Source organism: Poromitra crassiceps (assembly GCF_964638095.1).
Source record: "Poromitra crassiceps genome assembly, chromosome: 13".
In the NCBI taxonomy this organism is placed as follows: domain Eukaryota; kingdom Metazoa; phylum Chordata; class Actinopteri; order Beryciformes; family Melamphaidae; genus Poromitra; species Poromitra crassiceps.
This window is the reverse complement of record NC_139644.1, coordinates 17231011-17248756: the sequence shown is the minus strand read 5'-3', so window position 1 is coordinate 17248756 and position 17746 is coordinate 17231011. Positions and strand designations below refer to the sequence as shown.

General features: G+C 44.6%; 3 protein-coding genes and 1 pseudogene across 4 annotated transcripts; 1 reads left to right on the top strand and 3 right to left on the bottom strand.

The window, feature by feature from the left end:
• Positions 1 to 38: 38 nt before the first annotated feature.
• Positions 39 to 3259, bottom strand: btr02 (bloodthirsty-related gene family, member 2; the record flags this gene model as incomplete). The annotated part of the gene is made up of 7 exons (XM_083649015.1): positions 3211 to 3259; positions 1898 to 2170; positions 1707 to 1784; positions 1365 to 1601; positions 1108 to 1255; positions 681 to 707; positions 39 to 583 (listed from the first exon to the last, which is right to left on the bottom strand). Exons 2-7 carry the CDS (start codon positions 2165 to 2167, stop codon positions 39 to 41), a joined length of 1305 nt encoding a protein of 434 aa, XP_083505141.1. The 5' UTR covers positions 2168 to 2170; positions 3211 to 3259.
• A 3977-nt stretch (positions 3260 to 7236) lies between these two features.
• LOC310788387 (GTPase IMAP family member 4-like) lies at positions 7237 to 8168 on the bottom strand (annotated as a pseudogene). Its single transcript has one exon. The product of its transcript is annotated as a GTPase IMAP family member 4-like (transcript).
• Positions 8169 to 9052: 884 nt separating this feature from the next.
• On the top strand, positions 9053 to 13164 carry rsad1 (radical S-adenosyl methionine domain containing 1; the record flags this gene model as incomplete). Its single annotated transcript, XM_083649946.1, has 9 exons — positions 9053 to 9166; positions 9346 to 9479; positions 9607 to 9811; positions 10306 to 10671; positions 11696 to 11759; positions 12147 to 12294; positions 12599 to 12653; positions 12793 to 12896; positions 13017 to 13164. Exons 1-9 carry the CDS (start codon positions 9101 to 9103, stop codon positions 13162 to 13164), a joined length of 1290 nt encoding a protein of 429 aa, XP_083506072.1. The 5' UTR covers positions 9053 to 9100.
• A 1987-nt stretch (positions 13165 to 15151) lies between these two features.
• On the bottom strand, positions 15152 to 16524 carry rasd2a (RASD family member 2a; the record flags this gene model as incomplete). Its single annotated transcript, XM_083649945.1, has 2 exons — positions 15152 to 15669; positions 16005 to 16524. 2 exons carry the CDS (start codon positions 16522 to 16524, stop codon positions 15152 to 15154), a joined length of 1038 nt encoding a protein of 345 aa, XP_083506071.1.
• Positions 16525 to 17746: the final 1222 nt, after the last annotated feature.

Below are 17746 nucleotides of genomic sequence, written 5' to 3'. Positions count from 1 at the left end.
AGAGGATAATTTATTCGTGGAGATTGTAGTCTTGAAGTTCAGATACTACAAAAGCTAGAGGAGACGATTAGGGCAGCAGCATTTTTCCCGCCGTGCAGGCGACCAGGACTGAAGAATGGATGGATCCTGTCAGTAAAGGTATATGTGAAGGTGTGAATGTGAACCCCGGTTTCCGCACAGTAGAAGCACACACGGCCTTCTGTGTAATCCAGAAACACGCCCACCTTCCTGGGTTTTGGCTCTAGAGCAATGGGGGTGACGGGAGAGGTGTTTGCAACGTACTGGCCTCCGGTCTTCAGGCTCAACGTCCAGAAGCCATTGCCTGGGCAGACGGTGAACTTGCCCTTCCTGTTTATGGACTGTCTGACCACTCCCAGGCTCCACTCGATCTTCTCGCCAACCTCCACCTCCCAGTAGTATCTCCCACTGCTGAAGCTCTCTCTGGCCAGGACGTTTGCCACGCGGTCGAACCTCTTGGGGTTGTCCGGTACCTCCTGGAGCTTGTCCGTGTGTCTCACCTGTTTTCGGTCATCTGAGACGGAGAGGAAGGGATGGGCCGTCTTAGGACTCAGATTGACCTCCACTAAACAGAGGGGGGAGAGGTGACAGGTCAAACAGCCAAAAATATATCAAGAGAAGGTAAAAGACCCAACATCATCTTTATGTAGATTAAGTCTTACCTGTGTATTTCTCTATTCTCTTCAGTTCTGTCAAGGAGAAAGAGGTAAGTCACTGTCATTGATTTATGCTGTAGAACACAATGGTGAGGTTGTATTATGACAAATAGGGGTTTTCAAAGTCTGAGACTGAGGGCAGACTACACCAAAAACCAAATACATAAAAAAGGTCTGTCTGTCTGAAGGCATTAATTAGTTTCTGACTCTGGGAAAGTGGGAAAAACTGTAAAATTCCACAAAACTACTGTATCTCTTTAACCAAATCGCACACATTTAGGCTATTCTATGTGATCTCCTTTTGTTAACAAATGTAATAACTGATTTTTTTCACTTCCATTCACTGAGCCGCCCCTGAAACAGCTTGGAGCCCCCTTGGGAGGCCCGCCTCCCACTTTGAAAACCCCTGATGTAAAATAATCTGTTTACTGACCAGATTTGGAGAGCCTGTTGACCTCTGCATTCATCCTATCCACCATGTCTGACAGCGCTCTTCTGGTGACCCCGAGACAAGGGTCAGGCTCGATGGTCACCTTGGACCAGTCCTTCATTTCAGAGGGGCACATGATCTTAGCGGTGGTCTGCATGACATAAACAAGAAGGACATATAATTTCAAACGTGATGGGGCGACAGTGTTAAGGCTTCTCTACGGTCCTCATTATGTGTCTGCAGAGGGTGCAGGTGCTTACCAATTTATCGTCACTTTGTTCATCGTCTAGAAGAATCTGAAGGTCGGATTCAGCGTTCGCCTTCCTCAGGTCCTGGATCTCCCGCTCAAGCTCTTTCACCAGTGTTTCCACTCTCTTCTCTTCATCTTCCTGTCTCTCCTCGATGGCTATAACAACCGCTTTGTGACTCTTCTCCATGTAGTTCACCAGGGCCGAGAAAACTTTCTGGCTCTCTCGCACCTCTCGATGACACGAGTTCTGATTGGACATCATCATGATCAACATGCATTCATCCATCCACATCACTTTTAAGAATGAACAAAGAATCCTCATTTTCATTTTTCAATCATTTTAGAGACGCACCTTTAGGAGCTCGAGGGAATATTTTAACCTTTCTATCTTCTGCCACCGTTCCTGAATCATTTGCTCAATATCTACAACCTGTGAAGTAAGAAATACATTAGCGCTGACAAAATAGTAAACCAGATGAATTCAAAATGATCCGATCCTATCATATCTGTGGCGGAGCAAGAATGACAAAAGGGACACGGTACCATTTCCTCGACAGGTGGTTTCGGAGGTCGAGTCTTCCTGTAGTTGTCTGAGACATCTGCCAGAATGCGGTTAATGCTGAGGTCCGGCTTCGTAGCAAATACTCTCTTACATCGGGGGCAGTAGTTGGACTGATGTCGGGTCCAGTAATGACAGAGACAGGCGTGGCAGAAGCTGTGTCCACATGGTATGGTCACTGGGCTGGTGAAGATGTCCCGACACAGAGAGCACAGGAAGTGCTTCTCGGGGAGGAGGCTGATGGTGGAGGCCATCCTCTGCAAAGACAAGAAACCAGTGTCAGGAAATAGGATTGAAAGCTGAGAAACATTTTTTTTTAAATGCCTAAGGCCTCTAGCACCAAGAGCTAGATTACACAGAGTAAACACAAACTGAGTGTTAGTTAACTGAAGAAATCCTATTCTCAGATATCCTATTCTCTCCTATTTGAGGATATTTCATGAGTTTTAAAGAAGAAACTTCTTTCTTTCAAAGTTCAGATATTTTATGTTGGAAGAAACATATTCTGACATTATTTGCATGCTATAATGAATATTTAATATTGAGTACATATTCTTCAATCTTGGCCAATCAATGCCTTTTAAGCTTTTATTTTTTTATTACACATAAATCTGATTCACACTCTCAGCACAAACGTGACACGATGTTCCCGGCTTAGGCGGTCAGAACAGCATTCCACCCTACATTATGTAATAGTATTACTCAAAAGGCAGGATGTATACCTTACATACTGCAGTGGCAGAGGCCTGCCGTAAAACTTTGCCCTCTGATTCTTATTCTTGTTGACGTTTGAGTGAAAGAGAATTCATTTCTTTGTCTTAATTAAAGGACAGATAACGCGGCAGCTGAGATGTGATGGAAAGTATGCAGTAGAACAGGTAGTCACAAATTGTTTGTTGCATAGTCAGCGAGCTAAAACTAAAAAAACAAAGCAACAACTACTGAAATCTTGTGTTGATTTTTCATGAAATTACACTTTTCTTTCATCAAATGTTTGCTTTCATCAACAGAGTTTTACTCCATTCAACTCTTTAATGAGAATTCCAACCCACTGTCTCCACTGGCAAATTAAAGGTTTATTAAAGAAAAGAATAACGTTTCGGTCCAACGGCCTTCATCCGATTCTTCTCAACTCCATTGAACTCTGGCATTGTGTGGAAGAACGTATTCCAGGGTTATGGAGAACATTTTAAATGAAGGAATCATCCAGAGTTCATTCACAGTCTCATTTCAGAGCTACAAAATGAGTTAGCTTTGTCCAAAAATCATTAGCTATGGTAGAAAGGTTTGGCCTTACCTATCCCAATTGTTCTTGGCCACAGACTAATCCGGTCAGTCTGTTTCAGGATATTCCGTAGGCAGTGCAGTGGCTTAAAAGCAGGTGTACTTAGGTGTATATGGTCCGGGACGGAGGCGGGGCTTTAGACAATGGCCCTTAAGAGACTCCGCCCTGTGTGTTATCAGACCTACAGGTGAACAAGAGCAAGACTCCAGGAAATGCTGGAGGTTGAGGAATGTGGATGACAAACCAGTGCAAACAAACCAGAAATAGATTCTCAGACAGACCTATCTTAAAAAAAAAGTTATTTAGAATGAATTTACAATTCAAATAAGCATGCCATGAGATTTATTGTTTCAGACTACTAATGGTAATATTTCCCTTGAATTGTAATGTACACATGTAGTTTTTACAGTATAGGCTAATATTTCCCTTCAGTAGTACAATTGCATTTAGGTAATATTGCCCTTGCATTAAGTACAGAAGAGTTAATATCTGACACTGGGGACAACTGTTGCCAAAATACTTATTCTGAAGGAATGGAAGTCCTCCTCTTCACCTTCTTTTCAGGTGTGGCTGATTGACATGATTTCTGTAATACAAATGGAGAGACTCAGGTCCCTGAGAACCAACTGGTTCAAAAGGTTCTCAACTGTCTGGGACCCGTTTTGGGCATACTTTGACGAAGCCACCTATTTCTGAAGAAAATTGGGTAACCCTTTATTTTACAGGTACCCTAGTTACATATGAACTATTTGTAATTACACATGAACACCAAATGTAATTACACAGTAATTACCAATAGTTATAAATTACGTTCATATGTAGTTACATTGTAACAGACCTGTAAAATGGAGTGAGTCTGTTCAACTGTAGTTCATATGTAGTTACATTGTAACAGGCCTGTAAAATGGAGTGAGTCTGTTCAACTGTAGTTCATTTGTAGTTACATTGTAACAGACCTGTAAAATGATAGCCTAGGTAAACCCAGCCCCCACGTGACCTGCTCTCTCAGTTCCCAGTGACTGAGAGCAGGTCACGTGGGGGATGGGTTTACCCAGGCTAGTAAAATGAAGTGAGTCTGTTCAACTGTAGTTCATATGTAGTTACATTGTAACAGACCTGTAAAGTGGAGTGAGACCGTTCAACTGTAGTTCATATGTAGTTACATGGTACCGGACCTGTAAAGTGGAGTGAGACTGTTCAACTGTAGTTCATATGTAGTTACATGGTACCGGACCTGTAAAGTGGAGTGAGTCTGTTCAACTGTAGTTCATATGTAGTTACATGGTACTGGACCTGTAAAGTGGAGTGAGTCTGTTCAACTGTAGTTCATATGTAGTTACATGGTACCGGACCTGTAAAGTGGAGTGAGTCTGTTCAACTGTAGTTCATATGTAGTTACATGGTACCGGACCTGTAAAGTGGAGTGAGTCTTTTCATGTAGCATGAACAGCATTGTTCAGAATCAATCACCTAATTCATCACATTAATGACAGATGAACAGCAAAAAATCAGAAACGTAACGCCCGTGTTACGGGCAATGCAAGAGGTTAAGAATGATAAGTGACTGCCCAGCTGGCCGATGAGTGTCTGTCCCAGGGAGAGGTGATGGTGTCCTGCTCCTCTGAGACGGGGGACAGTCCTCAGTACAGCTGGACTCTGAACGGACGCACACTGAGGGACACCGAGCTCGTCTCTGGTGATAAACCGACAAACATCATCACTCTGAAACCAGGCCTGATGGGACTGCTTGTCTGCTTGGTCAAGAATAACATCAGTAATGCCACTGCAAGCAAGACCATATCAATCTGTGAAGAGAGCGGACAGGACGTGACCTACGCTGACGTCCGCATCATGCAGCGCCAGGCGAAGTCACGGGAGGAAAAGGCCCACATGGAGGTGGAGTACGGCGAGGTCAAGGTGTCGGGGGACCGCAGGCAGCCCACCGAACCAACTGAGGACGACTGCGTGTACGCCAATGTGTAACAGCGTTGTGTTGATGGTAGTTGCAGCAACACATGTTAAGGGCTTGCCCAGGGGTGGATTCGAACTGTCGACCTCCAGCTTGCAAGGCGCACACGCTAACCACTACACCAGTGAGCTAGCTGCCTTGGCGGAGCTGATTAATGGGCCTTTATACTGGGGGAGTGAGTTTAACTCTTGACTTAATACACTTTTATAATACATCTTTCCTTCGCCATGGCTTCATTTCAATATTTGTTTATATTGGCTGAAATATTGTTATTATATAGCGGATGAGAGATGGTGAAATTCCATTCTACAACAACTTTTCCAATCCACAACAGTGTACTTGTACTTTTTGGGAGTATTTTTAATGCTTTATTTTACAGTTCTTCATGTTGCAACTGAACATTGGCCTTTGTTGTTGAAAAGTGGTGGGGACATATTAAGGGCTCCGATGAAAAAAACATTTGAACAGTCTTCACCATATCAAGATCACAATGTTTGAGTTGAGGTCACCTAGAATGAGTCAGCGCTGTGAGACAAGATACATTTTCCACAGATTAGCACCTGCAACGTTTAACACGTCTGCACAGTGTGACTGTGACATGAAACTCACACCTCTGCCTGTGCAGCGACAATCGACAGGCTACATTTATTTCTAATGGGAGACTAGAACATCCCCCTTCATATGCGATTTTAGGCATTGTAATAAATAATTTGCATAACGGCGCATCAAAAGGGAATAGCCTATATAGGCTAGGCTACTACGGAGTCAATAATATGAAAATAATCAGCGTAAAACACACAACAATGTTGACCGCACAAGTACAGTCATCCACATCCGCAACACCATGTCAATCGAACAATGCCAATGTCACATCTGCTGTAGAAAGCAGCGGTGCATGTCAGTCAGCCCAGACATAACAATATCCATCACTGCCCTAAAATATGACAAAGTACAAACAACTAAAGGAATAACGTTACTTTTTTTTTGACGATGCACATTTGTTTCTTCTATTTACATTGCAGTATAGATTTTCTTGTCCAAATAAACCTTTCTCAAAGCATTCTCATTTCACCTGAGGTTAGGGCCGGGGTGGTGTCTTGTTTACCCCTTGCGTGGGATCTCATGCGCATTGCCTCTTGCAAGCACATAATAAGCACCTTGTGCGGCTGATAGCACCAAGTTGTAATGATGAATGTCGATGATGTATTTTTTTCTTTCTTTCTTTTCCTGTGTCTGAGCCTGTTTGTCTTGTTTGTATGTTCTATAAAAAATTTAAATAAAATAAAAAAGTACAGAAGAGTTGTATGAGTATTGTGTGTTTGTGTGTGTGTGTGTGTGTGTGTGTGTGTGTGTGTTTGTGTGCGTGCGTGCGCGCGCGTGGGTGTGTGTGTGTGTGTGTGTGTGTGTGTGTGTGTAGCACATGATATAAATACATATTTGTTTGTGCATTAACAATACACAGGATATGATGTTATTGTCCCTTGTTGTGCCATAAGCCAGGGTGAGCAGTCATGCAGAGGGCAGAGCCCAATTCAAAGTAGCATGTTAATGAGTAACTTGGGCTATAAAAGGTTCAAAAAGCAAAGCAAAGTTGAATGCGTCTCATTTTCAGGGATGAGGAGTTGTGAAAAAGTGATTGATGAATATTGAGGAGTTGAAGGGGCGTCTGGGTAGTGTCGAGGTAAAAGCACTGACTCGCCTACCACCACAGAGACTCGGGTTCAATTCCCGGTAGCAGTACCTCTTCTATTTCAAGCTTGGTCAGACATTTCTCTAGACACACAATTGCCCGTGTCTACAGGTGGGAAGCCGGTGTGCTATGAGTCCTGGTCACTGCACTAGCACCTCCTCTGGTCGGTCCGCCTGTTCGGGGGGAAGGGGAACTGGGGGGATAGCATCATCCTCCAACTCGCTACGTCCTGCCGGTGAAACTCCTCGCTGTCAGGTGAAAAGGGGCTGGCGACTGCACATGTATCAGATGAGAGAGGGGATGGAGCAACAACTGGAGCAACAACTGGAGCAGCAGGGGGAATTGGCCAAATTGAAGAGAAAAATCAGAAAAAACTTCATCAGAAGATTGAATTGAAGTTGAGTCTGGCAGGAGGAGCGACTCTCCAAATGCTCTATGGCGACCTGGGCCGCCTCTCCTGCGGCTCCCCTACTGCCCCGCCCAATATCCCTTAGGGGACATGCCCCCTGACCCCCCCAGGGCGCCCATGAAGGCCCCCGCAGCGTGTTCTGGGCCAGCCATTGTCCATCTCCGCCTTAGCTCTGATCTCTGCCCCGACACTGGAGTTGTAGGCGTCCCTCTGGCGGGGCAGCTCCTCCCATCTATACTGTTTCTCCACTGCACGCCTTCTCCTCTCCCTGTTCATCTCCCTCAGCTTCATGATCCTCTTCTGCTGTCCTCTTGCACTCTGGAAAGTTCTGCTGGAGAAGTAGGTCCCCCCTCAAGGAGGGCACCATCCACTCTATCTTCTGCAGCATCTCTCTGTCCCAGCTGCGGTCTCTCCAGTTCTTGCTGAAGATGGCTGAAGACATGGAAGAATCCTCCGAACTTCTCGATAAGTTCTCACAGGTGCCAGTCTGTCCGCAGCACCCTGTCATCCAAGGCAGCCCCCTCCAGACTTCCTCCATAGGCCAGGAGAACCATGCATTGACAGTTGCCTCCAAAGCATGTAATCGCCAGCTTGGGGGTCCTGATGTAATTTGGGGAGATGTTCTCCATGTCAAACGCGATGAGGAGGGCATGGGGACCGGGGATGCACAAGCACTTGGACCTTCTCAGCTCCATCTTCATCTTAGAATGAGATATGTCCTTTTCATAGATGTTGGGTCTGTTGATCACAGCCACTGGTCTACCAGCCAGCTCGCCGTTGCTCTTCCTGCTGACAGAAATGCTGCCGATATCTGGGGAAAACTCCTCTCACCCAAGTATGGCACTGGTCAGAAGGAACTGAGATGGTCCACTGCTGCCGACCATCATAAACCTCAGTTCCATGGTGGCTAACGCTAACCCAACGAACCCTCTGAAAAACACCACTTCAATGCAGAAACTAGTGCATTTGGTTACATTCCAAATATAGACTTGTCTCTTCATGTGATGCCACTGCAGCGTGAAACGAGATGTGGAGATAGTCTGGCAAGTAAGAGTACTGCATATGTCACATATACTTGATTCAGCCTATACATAGTACTGCATATGTCACATACTTGATTCAGCCTATACATGTGTGGGGTCCATGGACACAGATGATCAGGAGGGACAGGATGACACTGAGGTCAACTCCAACCGGCTAGCAATAGTTTAATGTAGTCATATAGGCTACCTAAGAAAAACACACCCCTACCTGCTCCAGGGCATCACACCAGCTGGCTGACCCTGCAATCATATGAGAAGGTGAATAGAGATTTCCTCTCTTATGGATCAGCAGAGTAAATCACCTATAGACTTGTTAACTGTGCACCCACTGCTAGTGCTCATTCACATCAACATCACACATGAGACAGCAGGAGGTGAAAACTCAGCACCATCGTGTGGTCAAAGTCGGAAACACACAAGGAGAAAAGGAAATCACATTGTTGACTTCCTGTTTGTAGCAAACATAGCTACATAGCTAGCTACAGAGAGACAACGACAACAATAACAATAGAGGCACTACATTAATGTAGAACGTAAAATATTATCATTTTCATCAGATAGAATACCGTTTGACCCGGTCCAATGGGGGGAAAGACTCGTAGTCGTAACGCTAGCTGCTGCTACACTGGGAGCTGTCAACTTCTGACGTGAAGGACAACCTCGGAGTGGCAGAGACTGTTTTAGGCTACTACTGTATGACCAGGATGGCCAAACGCACATTGCTTGCGGCAAGACGTGCCGCCTTTCTCAGCGTCAACCGGCACTCTGAGGTTGTGAGTGGAGGAGAAGTCATGATGGGAGTACAGACTGAATCAGGCTCCCCACATCTCTCCCAGGAGGCGTCACTCTATGTCCACGTGAGTTTGCACTTGCCTCTCACTCGCCTGGTATCCAGCAGCCCCAATGAGTGCGATTCATATGGGGCTGTTATGATACCACGGTAATCACAAATTTCCTGATTAAATATTAATGTGCAGGGATGCAAATGGCACTGTGTCTAGACACTGAGGATGTCATCTCCTCCTCCCTCCTGCAGTGGCCCTACTGCCTCAGAAGATGCTCCTACTGCAACTTCAACAAGTACATACCTAGATCTGACAATAACCACATCATGACTGAGTGCCTTCAGCGGGAGACAGAGACACTGCTGCGGCTGAGTCAGGTGTCCTGGTATGGTGACTTGCTACAGCTACACCTTCCTCCTGAAATCACCCAGCATCCCCCCCTTCAGCTTTCAGCACCTGCCTTCTCCCATTCTCGGGTGGTTTTGGACTCATTATTGACTCTGTCTTTGCAGCATCACTTCTGTGTTTTTTGGCGGTGGAACCCCCAGCCTGGCTCGCCCCTCAACCATCGCTGCAGTCCTGGAGACTGTTTCCAGGCAGGCTCATCTCTCAGATATGGCTGAGGTCACGCTCGAGGTCAACCCCACTCCTGTGGGAATGTCTAAGTTACAAGACTATTGCCGTGCCGGGGTGAACCGGTTCTCTATTGGCGTTCAGGTGAATATAGTCTATTGCAGTAGTTCTCAATGTGGGACCTGAGACCAATTTGGGGGGGGGGGTGAGGGGGTCTCTGGCAAATTGATGAATTGTTGAACTTCACCATTATTTAATTTACAGGAAGTTAACACTATTAGATAATGTAGATTAGAATCATGACTATTTTGATCATAGTTTCACTGTTATCCTCTACCTAAAATACAGATAGTCTTGACATTCTGGACAAAATCATTACCTAATAATAACAATAAAAATGGTCTCTGATTCCCAAGAGAACAAATCCCATCAAATGGGGGTCACCTAATGTGGACTAAATTAGGGGTCCTTGATATAAAAAAGGTTGAGAATCTGAATCTGTTCTATTGAACAATCATTGGTGATCAACATTGCTGATATCAAAGAAGAATCAAATGCTCATGGTTGCATGATCCCCCCCACCCCCCAAAAAACACTTCCAACTCTTGAATGATACATACTTATTTTCAATCCCACAGTCTTTGCAGGACGAAGACTTGAAAGTTCTGGGAAGAGACCACAACTCCCAGCACGCTTTGCGGACCATTGCGGAGGCTCGGAGGCTGCGCCCTGGGAGGGTGTCGGTGGACGTGATGTTTGGACGGCCCCAGCAGAGCGTGCCATCCTGGGAGAGCGAGTTGGCGGAGCTACTGGGGGTGTGTGACGACCACGTGTCACTGTATCAGCTGACCCTGGAGAGAGGCACCCAGCTGTTTAAATGGGTCGGACAGGGGGAACTGACTGTGCCTGCTGACGATGTGACCGCAGAGATGTACCGGTCCGCCAGGAGGATTCTCCACGAGCGAGGTTTCCTACAGTATGAGGTGTCAAACTTTGCCAGACGTGTAAGTTCTCAGTACTAATTCACATCATGCTTTATTATTCAATATTCACTCAAACAAAGCATTATGCGAGTAGGTGCTTGCTTCAGAACAGACAGCGTAGGCCAGAAGGTGAGTTTTGCAAGACAAAAATCTCATCACCTGATTGTTGAGGCATTGGTTTTGATTGGAACCCTATCAAACCTGCACATATTATAGTCATTTTGTGCTATGGGACAGTAAAAATCTTACTTATTGCTCCTTTAATAAATTACTAAATAAATAAATTTTGCGAAAACAGCATCATTTGGTGACATTTTTAGGAAAGCTTGTATTTCATCTACATCTTCATGAAGCATTAACAACACATCAGTGTAGTCAAGTTAGCATCCAGATAACATCGATCACACGCCCCCTAAAAGGCCCCCTAAAATCATGTTTTAAGATGTATAGTACCGGTATATAAAATACTCTACTTTGACTAATAATTTGTGTCTGATATGGTTTTTCCCCACACAATTCTTTTTAATTATCTTGTTAAAATCCTTAAAAACAGTCTGACTTTCCCCTCCTTCTCCCTCATCAAAAATTCCAGAATCTGTAAATATGCAAATATTGTTGATTTTTAAAGTTTAACTGCTGAATACTGGACAGGGATTGGCTCCAAATATTTGTGATGTCACAAATCATGCTTGTAGGAAATCACCTTTTCAGTGAGCGCAGATAAACTTTCCACTTACAGCAGACGATTGTGGATACAGCCTTCTAGTGTCAAACTCTGCACAGACACCATTCTGCACAGTGACGCTCAAACGCCCAACTGAAGGAACAAGGAGGAAAACACATTTTAAATCAATTAAAGTTGTTCACAACATGGCAGTTCGGGGACACGTGTAAAATAATCTGTAATTCAAGTTTGCTGCTTTATTTTGAAGTGCCTTTTCAGTAAGGAAGATGTCTGCAGTGCAACAATATTGTATCATCATCAATATGTCTGAGAGCAACAAACACGACAACACAATAACGCTTTACTCTCTGTTGTATACAGAATGCAGTCAGCCATCACAATATGAACTACTGGAAGGGGAGACAGTACATCGGTGTGGGTCCAGGTAATTATGTAGCTTTAATGCATTTATGAATGGCTCTTACACACCTGATTACTGTTTTCCATGATCTTAAAGCCTTTTTGATTAAGGCTTGAAATTTGTTTTAGGCAAATAATAATGATGTTGATTGATGCCTATCTATGAATTTCTTTCCAAAGCCTTTGTCTTTCCATCAAAGCAAAGGGTGGCTACCTTAGCTTTAGTTTACAGTTTTGATTTGTTTAACACTTTTTTTGGTCACTGCATCCGTTTGTGTTATTTTATAGTTCTGATGTTGTTACTATTATTTTTAAATGTGAAAAATAGTAAATGAAAAAACATTTGACTGGTAGTGTATATTTATGAACATACTAGTTATACCATAAAACAACATTATGCTGTCTGTGACAGGAGCACATGGGCGCTTTGTCCCCCTGGGGGAGGGAGGTGTGTTTCGGGAGGCGCGGACCCAGACGCTGGAGCCCGACGTCTGGATCCAGGAGGTCCGGCAGAGGGGGCACGGGACACGGAGGAGGATTCAGCTGGGCCATCTTGGACTGTGAGCTGTTGCGCTGGCAGGCTTGTGCCTTCAATGTTCTGTACATGTAGTCTTCAGCCAATGTCGTGCTTTGTAATTAGCACATTATATAATTACATGAGGGGGTGGCCCTGAAGTGTTATTTAACACATTATGAACCGCATAGTGTTGTAACGGCTGCTGTACTTGTACTTGTACTTGTTCATTCAAATGCTCTGTCCTTCACAAACTATATTGTCGTGTTTGTCGATTTAGTGTCCGATCCTTTCAGTCATGATCAGGTGGTCATGATGAGGCTCTCTTATGAAAGAAGTTTGTTTGGCAGATTGGAAGAAGTGCTGGTGATGGGAATGCGACTGACTGAGGGAATTACTCACAAGGTGAAGCTCAACACACACAACCAATCCTTTATACATCTTCGGCCTTAATAATCATAGAAATACAGTTGTCAAATGTATCCATGATCGTATTATGGGTACAACACATGCATTTCATATTGGTATTTTATATTACATGTAGCATTGGCAGTTGTTCAGCTCTCAAGTGGGCCTCCATGAAGTCTTTGGTACTTCCATGGATGTCCAGGAGTTGCTACAGAGTGGACAGCTGATTCTCGATGACAGGTAACTTATGACCATCATGTTATAACGGTTGGTCTCAAAGTTTTAGATCTTCTCTGGAGAGCCAGAAGATTGCTGACTTTAGTGTGAATGGTGTGATCAGATTTTTCCTTTCCTCTTCAGAGGCCTGCGCTGCTCCCGGGACGGACTGGCCTTACTGGACAGCATGTTGCCAACTCTGCTATTGGAGCTGGAAAGCCAGATCCCTCGGGGACCACAAAGGGACCAGGTGGCCGATGGACAAAGAGAGAAGACCTCCACACCTGGATGACAGAACCGTCATGGAGCAGCTGCCTTTACAGATATCTCTGATTTACAGGTTGGGCGGGATTTTTTTTTTTTTTTAGAAACAAAGGATATTTTCATTTCATCAGGATGTTGTTTGCATGGGTTGGATCTCCTCCCTCCGTCCCAAAAACACAGCTCTTTGTCAGCATGGATTGTTGGTCTGAGCACTTGTCTAACTCGTCTTATACAAGTTGCGTGCTACAAAGTCCAAACAGTGGAGGCATGCTAACCCCAAACCTCCACACAAAAAGCTGGCCTCGCACGGCTTCTCGCTTGAAGGTGTATCTTTACTGACACGGTTGTCCTGACGGTCCTGACTCGCAAAACAATATGGTGGATATTAGATAAAAGTTGAAGTCCTTCAAAATAAATGCCTTCCGTTAGTTTGGCAGTAACGTGACACGGCTCCGAGCGATGAGGAAAGGGTCAAATAAAGCAGATATCTGAAAGTACAAGCCGAAACACAGGGGAGAAACTAAACCTCAAACCACAGAGATCCAGAGTTGCATGCGTATCCATATTTAACGTTGAGCATATTTGGGCCTTAAAAAGGTAATTATTACGCTCATAGTTTACAAGAAATTTTGCGAATTGGATTGAGTATCTGTTGTCTTCCAAACATTTCTGTATTAAGCATGTTGATTTTGTTGCTTACAGAGAAAGCCTTCATTGAAATCTCACACTTTACCCGAATAATTATATTCATATTTTCTACAAAGCAGTGTATTGTGCTCGTCTTTGCCAAGTAAGGACTGAATCCTTTCTATGTACTTTGTTGAGAAAAAGTGGTGCACACCCGGACAAAACAGCTACAGTCAAACATTAATTTGTTTATAAATCAATATGACTAGGTAAACTAATAAAACAAAAATAAAAATCCAGGTTAGATGGTGAAGGGGTGTTATTAGTGCCACAGGTGCTATTCATGCTAACAAATACACCGCCCTCTGGAGTTGAGTCCTTTCTAGCCTGGACCACATGAGTGCTACCAGCATGACAGACTTCACACTAGAGCTAATTCAAAACTGAGCACTGTCTATTACCCCCCGGCAAGTGAGTATAACTTCACATGAGATGAGACTGAACTTTTATCATTTCTCCTGTGGGAAGATTAGATAGCTGCAGGATATAAGAATGGAGCAAATGGTATAAAATGAGGCACAACTGATACTGACTTAATAGTATTAGACTCATTCAGTATAATTACACACACCATTTAACTCTCTCCTTATATTGAAACAGTAAATCTAGCTGGAGAGGAACCATGTAATTATCATGGCATCAAAAATTCAAATGGTCAAATTATAGTATTTCTAGTGGGAAGAGTTGCTTCGAGCTAATCGACCTTATTATATAAGCTTCCTTTCATTGGCTGGTCCGAGGGATATTGATGAGTTGAATTTAATGAGCAGTCTCCATGGTGCTGATTTCATTCAGAGGCGGTTTATTTTTCATTCCTTCCACCCACATCCCTCTTATAATTGGACAATGAGCTGATCTCATTAAATACTGTCTGCAACAATACATGATTGTGGGGACTAGTAGTACTCATAATTTGACATGGCAGCTAAGTCCATTGCCATTCACAATAGCGTGGGCGCTTGTACTGTAATTGTGAACAATCTGATCATAGTCCAATATTGGACAACATTTGTTAAGGTCACTGTTTGAGTCGGCGCTACTAACTACGGTACACACAGCTCACCCACCCACATCCTCCTAGTCTGCCCATAAATGGGTCCTTGAAGAGGGAATCAGTTGTTTATGTTTAAAAATAGAAGACACAAAATGCACAGGTAATATTAAGACATGTTTATTTCTCAAGACAATACAGTATGGTTGTCTAATGTCTATATATGCTCTATATATATGAATACACTGGTCCAGCCAGATGCTACAGAGTATAACTCCTTACATGTTAAGATATTGCAGCATACTACTGCAATGTGTTTATTGAGAAGTCCCGCAATTCATTGAATCTGACACTTCTCGGTTCTGTTGTGTTTGGTGCTTGACCCGAGCACCAGCCGCAGGTCGCTGGTGACGCTCGGGCGGCGCGCCTGAGGATCCACCGCGGCACAGGGCGCGGCGAGCTCCGGCGCGCGGCTCCCACTCCGGTCTCGCTGCTCGCGGCACAGCGACTGGTAGGTGAGGATGGATATGTTCTGGTGCTGTGACGGGCTGGTCTGGTCGGGCAGCCCGCCCAGTGCGACGAGGGCTCTGAACATACCCTCCAGTCCGGTGCCCTCCTTGGCCGAGGTTTCGAAGATGGCAGCGTCCTCACCGAGGATTTCCCTCGTCTCTAAGCGGCTGACGACTCTCTGCGCGTCCAAGTCCACTTTGTTGGCGCACAGCACAATGGGCACTCTGGCCGCGTCTTTTAGTTTCAGCAACTTTGTCTTGGCAGCTTTGATCTCGTCTCGCAGCTCGCAGACCTCCTTGAAGGACTCTCTGTCGTCCACACTGAACACAAGCAGGAAGATGTCACCTGGGAGAAACAAGGAGTGGACACTTGGATTATTGCCAGTTAAATGTTAAAGTCTTATCAGTTGTCCTATTTATCTGTGATCGATTGTGAGTGTATATAGTAACTGTTATGGAATCACTAATATTCCTATGACATTAATACAGGGATTTACAGTGTGTCTGATATTCAATAGTGAGTTTACAGTGGCCTTATCCTAATTTTTTTGTCTCCTAATATTTCTAGGCTAAATGGACATTTCTATGAACATAGTTCTGCTATTATATTTGTAGCCTACTGTATATATATCCTTTTAAATTGTATTATAGGCCTAGTATACAGTAATCGTGAGTCCTCACCTGTCAGTATGGATAACCTCCGTTTAGCAGGGAAGTTCCTCTCCGTCGCTGCGTCGAGGAGATCCACCTGGTATGCCTCCCCTCCTATGTGGTACAGCTTTCTGTAGAAGTCCTCGGCTGTGGGTTCATAGCGCTCTTCAAAATCTCTACCCAGGAACCGCCGGAGGATGTTGGTTTTGCCCACTTTCGGTGCGCCCAGCACAACTATTCTCTGACAGTTCCTTGGCTTGGTGAGACCCAGCTCCTGCAGTTCCACGGAGCCCTTGAGTATTCGCTCAGGTGATGCGTGCCGACTGCCGGTGCTTGAGGATCGACCCCTCTTATCCTGTTGTCTCCAACGGCCTCTGACCATTTTGATGATTTCCATGAGGTTAATGCTCGAGTTGGACGGGTGCTGGGGCGTTGTGGCATGGGCTGTGTTTGGCAAAAGTGGGTGCGTAATGCGTAATTGGTGATGCCCGGTGCAGCAGCTGAACGGAACAACGGAAAGGTAAAACTTCTCGGGTGCGTTCATCTCCATCTTCTCTAAAGTGTCTCCAGGCACCAAGAGGCTATCTCAGCAACCCGACTGCTTCCCCGTGTGTGCACCGAAACTCAGCCGTGTGGCTGCTTTTTATACACCCACATCGAGCTGCGTCACCAAGCCTGATCTGGACAACACACTCCTTTTATAGGAATCTTGAGAGCCCCCCCCCCCTTCCCCCCCACCACCAACAACACGTTTGTTACTCTGCTTTTCCACTGCTATGGCAATCTAAAAAGGAGAGCGCTACAGACGTCTCAAAGCTGGGAACAGTATGTTTCCACTGTCTGTATTATTCAGTAATAGCCAAAATCACACCAATCAGACATAAATTATTATATTCTGTACCCCCCCCCCCCCCCCACACAAAGTAGAATAAATTTGTCCTCACTGATTTGGACAAAACCTCATCACTCACCACTATAGGCTATCTATAATAACCTATTTTTAGAGCCCTTGTTATTTCTGTGACAGGGCATCCCGGTTCCCTGTCTAATTACTGATGGAGGGATAGATGGTTGAGTGTGCAGATAATTGCCCACATCTCTGTCGTCATGGACACTGGGTTGTAAAATGTCAATGTGTCTGCGCTCATCTAAATGGGCTCATTCTGTTCTATTGTGGCGCTTTCGTAGAGACGCTTTCACTTAGACAGAAATTGATTTGATTATGTCGCCAATTCTATTTGAACGTCATTTCTGTTTTCTTATTTGCCTCACGTTGCAGGGGGCTTTTCAACCGTCACTGTAAACACTGGACACACCTGAGACGTCTGTGCGTTTGCGTTGTTGTGATTCATAAAGCCGTCGTGAGTAGCTCTTGCTGCATTATTTATGTGTGAATCAGCACTTACAAACGCCCTTGTGCTCCACAGTGATCACGACCGGTGTGCTATTACGGGTAGCAGTGTAAATATTGAAACAGCTCACCCTCTCTATCATGAATCACAAGGCACGACAAGTCCTCCACTCTATTGCACCACACCAGCTACAAATTCTGCTTTGATTTATGTCTGTCTCCACAGCACAACCACTGCTCCAAGACATATTCAAAATATGTGTGATTATGCTCTTGTAAGATTTACTGGGAACATCAGCTGTTCAGGGAATAACTCATAATAGGCGAAGAACAATATTGGCATTGCTTGAGCTGGGCATTGGAGTACCATACCAATATGCATCATATGCAGATATTTCATTTTGACAGGGACTGGTGTGTT